Consider the following 11,952-nt stretch of genomic DNA (forward strand, 5'->3'; position numbering starts at 1 on the left):
TCCATGGAATTCACCCCCCCCCCCCCCCCTCCCACCACTTGACCTCTTTTCCTTAAATTAGTGGGAAACCAATTCCTTTAGTTTTGGTGAAAATTTGTTTTCCAGCTTTTCTCTTCTTTTTTTAAATTTATTTTTTTGGCAATTGGAACAAATTTTATCCATTTAATTGACAACTTTTATGGAAAATAAAGTCAAACAAACACCAAAAGATCCAAAATTTTAACATTTTTCAAGTAGAAAATTATACAAATTAAACATATTTAATTGACAATTCTCAGTAAATTAAGTTCTAGGCAATTCAATTTCCTGAAATTCATTTTCTTTCCACCCAAATTTCATTTTTATAATCAAATGGACCCTAACTAAAAGCTATTAGGCAAGATTGAAATTCTTTTTCTTTCCACCCAAATTCCATTTTTACAATCAAACGGATCCTAGCTAAAAGCTATTAGGCAAGATGTAAGTCTTGGTAAAATGTAATTAATTATTAATAAAATGAAAAGTTATAACTAGTGCACAAACATACCTTGTATTGTTTCCATGTTGTCTTCCTCATAAACACCAAGTGGCGAGCCATGCACAGAGAGAAGCATCTCCCCATGCTTAGGGAGCCTCAGAGTTTTGGGTGTCATCCTAACCGACAACCTCTGATTATTCTTCTGTAATTAGAAAATAATGTGCTAACATACGATACTAGACAACAAAGAAGACTCGATCAAGATACTTGACAGCAGAGCCGGACTTGAGGAAAGGCTCAAGACGCCTCTGCCTCAAGCCTAGCATATAAGGGGGCCCAAAAAAATCTTGCAATCCTTTTTTATTTTGTTTGGAAAACCCAATTTCAACAGTTTCTTCTGCAGTCGGCTGCTTCTCCACTCCAATCGCCACGGTTAGTCGGTTACGTCTGCAAGACTGCAACTCAAGGCCCTGCAACCACTCCTAAAACCTATTGATGATGGGCAATGGCAGCATCCTGTGGCGGTCTTGGGTTTGGGTCTTCTTCTATTATTGGACTCGTTGGTACTTGGTACTATTTGGTAAGTCATCTATGATTTATCTTCCCCAAATTCCAACCGACCGACGGCAATAATCAAGGCATGAATCCGATTCTGATGCTGTCATTTTGCTTTTGTTCGTTTTGTATGACTGTATTATCTATCAATTTATTTTCTTGCAATGTATGATAATTGATATCCAAAATTCGACCAACCGCATAGTGGCATTCTGCTTCTGTGCTTCAGCCTTCAGTTTAATGCTTTTGTTAATTATTATCTAATATATATCAATTTGTTTTCTTACAAAGTTTTAGGTGTGAGATTTAAATTAATTTCTTTGTCTATTTGTTGAATCTTGATTCTTAAACTTGAAGACATTGGACATGTTTAATTGATTTCAGTTAGTGAATGAAATTCTTAAATTCATCCATTAATGATGAATGATTAATGAATAATCCTGTCATCTTAAAGTAATTTAAGAACAAGTGAACTGTGAAGTAGGCTGCCTGTAACTGTGAGCAATTGTAATCTAGACTCTAGCATTCCAATTTTTGTGTTGGGGTTTTTTGATAATGGAAGGTGATGATGATCCGATGAAGGCCCAAGAGGCCTCTGCCTCAGGCCCAGCATATAAGGGGGCAGCCCAAAAAAATCTTGCAACCCTTTTTTATTTTTTTTGGAAAACCCAATTTCAACAGTTTCTTCTGCAGTCGGCTGCTCCTCCACTCCAATCGCCACGATTAGTCGGTTACATCTGCAAGATTACAACTCAAGGCCCTGCAACCACTCCTAAAACCTACCGACGACGGGCAGTGGCAGCATCCTGTGGTGGTCTTGCGTTGGGGTCTTCTTCTATTATTGGACTCGTTGGTACTTGGTACTATTTGGCAAGTCATTTATGATTTATCTTCACCAAATTCCAATTGACCGACGGTTATAATCAAGGCATGAATCCGATTCTGATGCTGTCATTTTGCTTCTGTTCGTTCCGTATGACTGTATTATCTATCAATTTGTTTTCTTGCAATATATGACAATTGATATCCAAAATCCGACCAACCGCATAATGGCATTTTGCTTCTGTGCTTCAGCCTTCAGTTCAATGCTTTTGTTAATTATTATCTAATATATATCAATTTGTTTTCTTGCAAAGTTTTAGGTGTGAGATTTAAATTGATTTCTTTGTTTATTTGTTGAATCTTGATTCTTAAACTTGAAGACATTGGACATGTTTAATTGATTTCAGTTGGTGAATGAAATTCTTAAATTCATCCATTAATGATGAATAATTAATGATTAATCCTGCTATGTTAAAGTAATTTAAGAGCAAGTGAACTGTGATTCTGTAAAGTAGGCTGTGACTGTGAGCAATTGTAATCTAGACTCCAGCATTCCAATTTTTGTGTTGGGATTTTTTAATAATGGAAGTTGATGATGATCTGATGATTGATGAAATAGGTAAGGCTAGGTGATGGAAATATAGATTCATTAGCTCGACTTAATGGATTTAGCTCTCTAGTATTTTTTTTTTTTTATATTTTGGTCTATTTTTAGAACATTTTCACATTATTATTTGATTATAATATACATATTTTAAATATTTCATTTCTTCGTTTTATTTTTCGATTTCATGTTAACAAATTTACTTCCTTAAATCTCTTATAAATGTAAAAAATTAATTGCTTATGATTTATGGGGCCCAAAATCTGAATTTCGCCTCGAGCCCCGAAAAACACAGGTCCGGCCCTGCTTGACAGTATCTTTGAGAAAAGGTATGATATTTTACAATTTGGTACATTTGAATGAGTACATGCATAACAATGAAAAGCCAGAGATAAGGTCGATAACATATCCTGAGAGAATTACCGGTAGACATACTATCATTAGATTCTGATCTAGTTCTTATATCAAAGTAAATATTTTAATAAGTGTGATGTTCATATCACTACGGTGCTGCATTAAGATGAAGAAAACAAAGACCAAGATGAAGAACTGTATATGCATGTTTGATCCACAATAATGGCCTAGATTGGGCAAATAAAGAACAAAATTTAAGCTTATTATTATTATTATTACTACTATTATCTAACGTTTAATGTAGGAAAATCATAGCATACTTTGATATGAATTTCGGGTCAACAAACTTACTTGAAATGATGAATTTCAAGATCTTTGTGTGGTTGAATCACCTTGCCTTCAAATCTCCAAAATTTGCATTTTCTTGTACTCCAATTGTCCAAATCTCGATCACAATGGAAGGGTGATAATAGTGTAAAATATAATGTTTTCCCTTTTTATTTATTGCATTCGTGTGATTATTTGATACAAAAATGTACTCATTATACTTATATTTTGATTCAGGTTGCATTTTGGTAGAAAAAAATGAAATTTGGGAGAAAATAGCGAAAAAGGACCAAAGTAGAAGAAAATGAAAGTTCGAGAACTAAAGTGAAAATACTCCAAACTTGTGCCTAACTTTATGATGAAGATTTGAAAGTATTAGAAATCAAGTGGATGAGAAAAGAAGTCAAATGGATGAAATACCATCAAAGTTTGATCACACATCAATTCCCAATCGAAAAAAGTTATGCACCGATTTTCAGTCTCATATTGGGACCCTTTTTTGACATATCAAACGATCTAATTGGAAGACAACATCTGAATAAAAGTTGTAGCCCTTTGAGTTAGATTTCTAATGCAACTTGAATCACCTCAATTAGACATTGGGAGAGGAAGATATGTTCAAAATACTGAAAGCTATCTGGCGGAGAATAATTTATACTATGCCTACGCATAGGCCTTCAGCCCTTGTGTACGCGAGACTCCAAAAATCCACTACCGAGGCCTAAACAAGTCTACTGGGCATATGCACGATTATAACCATGCATACGCATGGTTCATTCTGGTACCCCGAATCTTTAGTTTCCTAATTTGATACAACCACTTATGGAAACGCGATTTTCACACGCCCTAATTCGAGGGAGAACGCCATTCTTCTCCGCTAAGCATAATTTTCTTTTGTTTTTGGCTCAAAAACACTATAAGAAACTAAGGGATTTGGTGAAGTCATGAAGGAACTCAATTGATATCGGTGATTTTGACGTCCTTTCACGCATGTAATTCTAACTTTCATTGTTAAATGATTTTAAGGTTGGGATTTCCTATTTTCATGAGATTGTTTTGGGACTAATTCAATTCTTATTAGATTTGTTATAGATTCGGTCAAGCTTTTTTTATTAATTGATCAAAAATAATTATTGAATTGCAATTCCAAGCATTATTGTGAGATTGGTTTAACGTTTATTAAGTTTCTCATAGATTCAATCATGTTTTGTTTACTGTGGGATTAAACTATTCGTTGAATTTCAATTTCATTCAATATTATTGGTGTGATTCTTTACCATTATATGCTTTATGTATATGATTGTTTTTTTTTTAGCTGATTTCAATAGATTAAAGTGGGAAGTGTGTTGTAGGAAATCTGGATTTTAGAATTACCATAGAATTAAAATAGGCTTTAATGATATATTTTTCAATTAAAGTATTAGGACAAATACCTTTAATTAAGTATATGATTGCGTAATTGACGTTGATTGATCCGAACCAATCGAGAGAATTCCGGCACTTCATTATTTCACACACTGATATTTATAATTCATTCAAATTGATAAATTATTTTTACACAAATCACGATGAAAACCCTAGTTTTTGATCTTTTGAGTAATTTTCACATCTCCTTATGGATACAATACCCCAAAACTGTACTACAACTACCGCATTATACTTTGGGCATAATCAAATTTTGGCGCCATTGCCAGAGAAACGATACAAATAATTAAAAGATTTTCGAGCAAAATGGTGACTTTGCTCCTCTTTTGTCTTTTTAGTTTGTTGTTTATTTTTAGTTGTATTTTGTTATTTCTTACATTTTTGCATTTTTGAGCTTTATGAACAGGTATCGAGACGAGCGAGGGCGATTCATTGCAAGAGCTCAACTAGAGTTTGAGTCACTTTCTAACCCTCTTCTTGATTCTGCATCTGTTGACACGAGCATCACATTACACAACACAATGAGCGATAGTGAGCACGACGATGTACCCTATAGGACCCTACATGATTACCTTCACCCAACATGTACTTCCACGCTATCTTGCATTATGTTCTCACCCAATATGCCACGTATGGACCTAAAACCAGGAATGATTCAACTTCTTCCCATTTTTCACGGACTTGAAAATGAGAATCCATACATGTATATTCGAAAATTTGAGGAAGTGGTTGCAACCTTCTACAATCAACGTGGTACAATGGATACAATCAGACTTAAATTTTTTCCATTTTCACTCTAAGAACGAGCAAAAAGCTGGTTGTATTCATTGAAACCACATTTGATGGGAACTTGGGTTGAAATGACTCAAGCTTTCTTCGGCAAATATTACCCCCATCATAAGACCACTGCCTTTAAAAAGCAAATTTTCTCATTTGCCCAAAAGGATGGTGAAACCTTATACCAAATCTGGGAGAGATATAAAGAGTTGCAAACCCTTTGCCCCTATCATGGATATGAGAGTTGGCGTGTGGTGAGTTACTTTTATAAGGGCTTAACACATAGGAAGCGTCAATTTGTAGAAATGATGTGTAATGGAGACCTCTTACAAAAAGACCCTGATGAAGCCATAGAGTATCTAAACGACTTAGCTGAAAAGGCTCATACTTGGACTGGACCTAATGCCTCCGATAGCACCAATAGGTTTCACGGGGTGCCTTTCTTCTTGGCACAGAAAGGGACACCGTGCGGCAGTAGTCTGCTCCGCTAGACTACCTTCCGCCTTTTCTCGGTCGCGTCGGGACGAAAGAAAATTTGATTGCAATTTTGTAGAAAGCTTACAATTGAGAATTTGAATACATTGAAAGTAAATTGAACATTGATTGCTGAAAACTGAACATTACAATTGATGAAAGCAGAAAATTACAAATGCTGGTGCAGGGGGCGGACACCAGTGAGCTTGAAAGATTTTTGAATGACTAATACCCCCTATAATAGCATTCTGAACAAAAACCCAAGTGACGGGAGTAGACGTTTAAAAGACGAGGAATCATACTAATCTTTTACCAATATCAGAGCTATTTTACAATTAAAATAACTATTACAATGAAACGAAAATTATAACTCAAACTTGAAGTAATATTTACAATGTGCGGCCGAAGTTGGGCAAACTGCGGCTGCGATAGTGTCAAGGGGCTAAGTAAAGCTTATGAGAGTTGGCGTGTGGTGAGTTACTTTTATAAGGGCTTAACACATAGGAAGCGTCAATTTGTAGAAATGATGTGTAATGGAGACCTCTTACAAAAAGACCCTGATGAAGCCATAGAGTATCTAAACGACTTAGCTGAAAAGGCTCATACTTGGACTGGACCTAATGCCTCCGATAGCACCAATAGGTTTCACGGGGTGCCTTTCTTCTTGGCACAGAAAGGGACACCGTGCGGCAGTAGTCTGCTCCGCTAGACTACCTTCCGCCTTTTCTCGGTCGCGTCGGGACGAAAGAAAATTTGATTGCAATTTTGTAGAAAGCTTACAATTGAGAATTTGAATACATTGAAAGTAAATTGAACATTGATTGCTGAAAACTGAACATTACAATTGATGAAAGCAGAAAATTACAAATGCTGGTGCAGGGGGCAGACACCAGTGAGCTTGAAAGATTTTTGAATGACTAATACCCCCTATAATAGCATTCTGAACAAAAACCCAAGTGACGGGAGTAGACGTTTAAAAGACGAGGAATCATACTAATCTTTTACCAATATCAGAGCTATTTTACAATTAAAATAACTATTACAATGAAACGAAAATTATAACTCAAACTTGAAGTAATATTTACAATGTGCGGCCGAAGTTGGGCAAACTGCGGCTGCGATAGTGTCAAGGGGCTAAGTAAAGCTTATGAGAGTTGGCGTGTGGTGAGTTACTTTTATAAGGGCTTAACACATAGGAAGCGTCAATTTGTAGAAATGATGTGTAATGGAGACCTCTTACAAAAAGACCCTGATGAAGCCATAGAGTATCTAAACGACTTAGCTGAAAAGGCTCATACTTGGACTGGACCTAATGCCTCCGATAGCACCAATAGGTCACGACCTCAAGGAAACTCTACTAGCACATACATTTATCACCTTAGGGAGGAAGACAACCTTAGAGCTAAGGTAGAAAGCCTCACTAGAGAATTAGAAGCCCTATGTGATAAGGATTCAAAACCTACACATGTTGTTTTTCGTGTTGAGTCTGAAGGGTTTTGTTTTGTGTGTGGTGGCATGGATCATCTAGCACAAGAGTGTGCTATTTACGCTGAGATGAGGGGATTTTATGAGGAACACTGTAATGTTTTAGGCATATATCAAAAGCCCTACATCCCTTACTCCGAGACTTATGACCCAGGGTGGCGAAATCATCCCAACTTTAACTGGAAGTCTGAGAACCAACAACATGCCCAAGAAACTCGAGCTTACAATGCACCCCCACGTCAACCCATGTCCTCTAGGAATTTTTTAGAAGACACCCTACATGCATTCATTGAGGCACAAGGTAAAACAAATAAAAAATTTGAGACTATGATTACCCAGGTAGTCGAGAAAAACAAAGAGATAAAGAATCATATGTCTAAGTTAATCAATGCCTTAGCTGTAGGGGAACGTGGGAAGTTTCCAGCTTAAACTCAACCTAACCCGAAAGGGAAGCACATGGCACAAACCTTAGGGTCCGAAGAGTCCAATTTTAAGGAGGAGAATGCCATAACCACTAGATTAGGGAAGGTTGTAGAACTAACCCCTCCACTTAGAGAGAACGAAAAAGAGTTAAGTAAGCCTAATGAGATCAGTCCTAGTGAGAAAGCAGTGGAAAACCCAGCTAGAATACCTTTCCCTCAAGCTCTCAAGTCTACTTCGAAATCAACAAGTCAGCATAATGAAATCCTAGAACACCTCAGACAAGTTAAAATCAATTTACCTTTCTTGCATGTGATCTCTCAAGTTCCTACATATGCTAAAGTCCTTAAGGACCTATGCATTGTAAAAAGGAAACATCATATCAAAAAAATTGCCTTCTTGACCGAGCAAGTGAGTGTTGTGATAGAACAAAGGATCCCACCAAAGTATAAGGACCCTGGTTATCTTACCATTTCTTGTGTTATTGGGAACCGCGAGTTTGCACAAGCCCTTCTTGATTTAGGAGCTAGTGTCAACCTTATGCACTATGCTATATACTTGTTGTTGGGTCTAGGAAAGATGAAACCCACCTCAGTGATTCTACAATTAGCTGACCAGTCCACCATACGACCAAAGGGAGTAGTTGAGGATGTGTTAATTCAGGTTGATAAATTTTATTACCCCGTTGATTTCTTGGTATTAGATGTGAAGGTTGAGATGGATGTTAACTCTAAAATCTCTATTATACTTGGTAGACCTTTCCTTGCTACAACTAACACTCTTATCAATTGCAGGAATGGTATGATGAAGCTGACATTTGGAAATATGACTCTAGAAGTCAATATTTTCCATGTCACCAAACAACCTAAGAAAGATGATGAATGCCATCAAACCTATATGATTGATGCATTTACTTAGGAGGAAGCATCCACAACAATTGATTCTGATCCTTTGAACTCTTTTTTCCTAAATTCTGAAATTTCATGTGGTTTTGATGTTGATGAGTATGCTAACATTTGTACTGTTTTTGCAAAATTGCGGGACCACGAGACTTCAGCATGGCAATTCAAGTTTGAGTAATTACCAAAAATGACTGGAGGATAGAAACCATCAAGCATTGAAAGTCCTAGGTTAGAATTGAAACAACTTCATACAGGACTGAAACATATGTTCCTTGGACCAGGTGATACCTTATTTGTCATTATTTCATTAGAATTGGATTCATTACAATGTAAGCAACTTTTAAGCATTCTGAACGAACACAAATTTGCATTAGGGTGGACCATAGTCGACATGAAAGGTATTAGTCCTTTAATTTGTTCCCATAGGATTCATCTAGAGGAAGAGAGACCCACAACGTAGGCTAAACCCCACAATGAAGGAAGGGGTAAAGAATGAGGTGCTTAAATTGCTAGACACGGGAATCGTTTACCCAATTGCAGACAGTAAATGGGTTAGTCCTACATAGGTGGTCCCTAAGAAGTCAGGTGTGACTGTAGTAAAAAATGAAATAGGTGAATTGGTCCCTACAAAAACGGTAACTGGTTGGCGCATGTGCATTGATTATAAAAAGTTAAATATTGCCACTTACAATGACCATTTTTCCCTTCTCTTTTTGGACCAAATACTTGAACGTGTGGCTGGTCATCCCTTTTACTGTTTTCTAGATAGCTATTCAGGATACTATCAAATTGAGATTGCTTTAGAAGTCCAGGAAAAAACCACATTCACGTGTCCTTTTGGTACTTATGCATTTTGTAGGATACCATTTGGACTTTGTAATGCCCCTGCCACATTCCAAAGATACATGATGAGTGTGTTTAGTGACATGGTAGAAGATTGCATGGAAGTGTTTATGGATGACTTAACTATTTTTGGGACCTCATTTGATGCATGTTCATGGAATTTGAAAAGAGTCTTGGCTAGATGTAAAGAAAAAGGCTTAGTTTTAAATTGGGAAAAATGTCATTTCATGGTATCTTCTGATATTGTCGTATGACATGTTATTTCTTTAAGAGAGATAGAAGTAGATAAGTCAAAAATTGAATTGATCTCTAAATTGCCTACACCTAAGACAGTAAAGGACATTAGATCATTTCTTGGTCATGTAGGTCTTTATAAGAGGTTTATACAAAATTTCTCATCCATCTCTAGACCCCTATGTAACTTGTTAAATAAAGATGTGACTTTTGAATGGACTCCTGAACGTCAAAATGCATTTGAATTGTTGATTGGTAAACTCATCTCTGCACCCATAATGCAACCATCTGATTGGATATTGCCATTTGAAATTATGTGTGATGCTAGCGACTTTGCGGTAGATGTTGTTCTAGGGCAACGAAAAGAAGGTAAGCCTTTTGTGATTTACTACATTAGTAGAACTCTAAATAGTGCTCAAATGAATTATTTCACTACTGAAAAAGAATTACTAGCGGTAGTCTTTGCGCTTGATAAGTTTCGATCCTATTGATTGGCTCTCCTATTACTATTTTTACAGATCATGCCGCCCTTAAGCACCTTCTTACAAAGAAGGATGCTAAGGCAAGATTAATACGTTGGATCTTACTTTTACAGGAATTTGACATCATTATCAAAGATAAGAAGGGAGTGAAAAATGTTGTAGCAGACCATCTGTCAAGGCTGACTTTTGAAGACAACTCGAACACCTTGTCAATTAGAGATGAATTTCCTGATGAAAATTTATTTACTATCTCTTCTCTACCATGTTTGCTAATATTGTGAATTACTTGGCTGCAGGTGAAATCCCAAAGGAATGGAGTGCACAGGATAATAGAAAATTCTTGGTTGAGGTACGTGACTTTTATTGGGATGATCCCTGTTTATTTAAGTATTTTCCCGACCAAATATTGAAACGATGTGTTCCTAATAAGGAGATACCCAGTGTACTAGATTTTTACCATACCCAAGCTTGTGGGGGCCATTTTCTATGAAAAAGATCGCTGCAAAAATTTTGCAGTGTGGTTTTTATTGGCTCACCTTGTTTAAAGACACTGATGTCTATTGTAGATCTTGTGAGAGGTGTCAAAAACTAGGTGCTATCGTAATACGATGCCTTTAATCCCATTTTGGTACTTGAAGTGTTTGATTGTTGGGGCATTGACTTTATGGGACCCTTTCCACACTCTTTTGGCTATTTATACATCATTGTGGCTGTGGACTACGTGTCTAAGTGGGTAGAGACATTGCTTGTAGAGCCAATGACAATAAAACGGTTGTTAAATTCCTTAAAGAAAATATTTTGCCTCGATTTGGTACACCACGTGTTATCATTAGTGATAGAGGCACACATTTTTGCAACTGTTCATTTGAGGCACTAATGAAAAAGTATAGGGTGATTCATAAAATTTCCACTTCTTATCACCCACAAAGTAGTGGACAAGTAGAATTGGCTAATAGGACAATTAAACAAATTTTGGAAAAGAGGATGAACCCTAATCGTAAGGATTGATCGTTGACACTGAATGATACACTTTGGGCTTACCGTACAACTTTTAGGACTTCCCTAGGCATTTCACCTTATCGACTAATCTTTGGAAAGTCTTGTCATTTACCCGTTGAACTTGAGCATCAAGCCTTTTGGGCCATTAAACACTTCAACTTTGATCTAGAAGAGGAAGGTAAACATAGAAAATTTCAATTGAGTGAGAGCGAAGAGTTAAGAAATGATACCTATGAAAGTTCTAGAATCTACAAGTAAAAAATGAAAGCATTTCACGATAAAAACATTTTGAGAAAAACTTTTGAACCAAACCAGAAAGTGTACTTGTATGATTCTATACTTCACAAGCACCCAGGAAAACTCCACTCTAGGTAGACTGGCCCCTTTGTACACGAGCTTTTGAAAATGGGACGGTTGAAATTGAGGATCCTAATGATGGCAGGACATTCAAAGTGAATGGACAGAGACTCAAAATACTCTATGGGCAACAGGTGCCTGCATTGGAAGAAATTCCTCTTGTGGACCCGATTTACCACCCATGACACCCTTCAGGTACGTTACTCACTTTGTGTTTCTGTTTATTAGTTTCAGATTTTTTTTTAGTGTGTTTTGCAAATTTTTTTCAGTTTATTTTCATTTTCTGTATCACCCTCTCCATTGGAGACTTTCAGGCTTCCTAACTTCAGCTCATGTGATTCATTTCAGCACTCAGGTGATATCTTTCCTTACCTTTATTTGGCAGACATGTTTTATTTTTATTTTTATTTATTATTTTTTTTTTTGCATTGAGGA

General features: G+C 36.5%; 1 protein-coding gene across 1 annotated transcript; it reads left to right on the forward strand.

The window, feature by feature from the left end:
- The first annotated feature begins 7,736 nt into the window (after positions 1-7,736).
- On the forward strand, positions 7,737-8,618 carry LOC111400142. Its single transcript, XM_023027579.1, has one exon. The coding sequence runs from the start codon at positions 7,737-7,739 to the stop codon at positions 8,616-8,618; it is 882 nt and encodes a 293-aa protein (XP_022883347.1).
- The last annotated feature ends 3,334 nt before the right edge of the window (positions 8,619-11,952 follow it).

This window comes from Olea europaea, chromosome 10 (genome assembly GCF_002742605.1).
Source record: "Olea europaea var. sylvestris chromosome 10, O_europaea_v1, whole genome shotgun sequence".
NCBI lineage: Eukaryota > Viridiplantae > Streptophyta > Magnoliopsida > Lamiales > Oleaceae > Olea > Olea europaea.

Excerpts from the sequence above, each read along its gene's own strand:
- LOC111400142 (XM_023027579.1), top strand. The coding sequence starts at position 7,737 with ATGGCACAAACCTTAGGGTCCGAAGAGTCCAATTTTAAGGAGGAGAAT.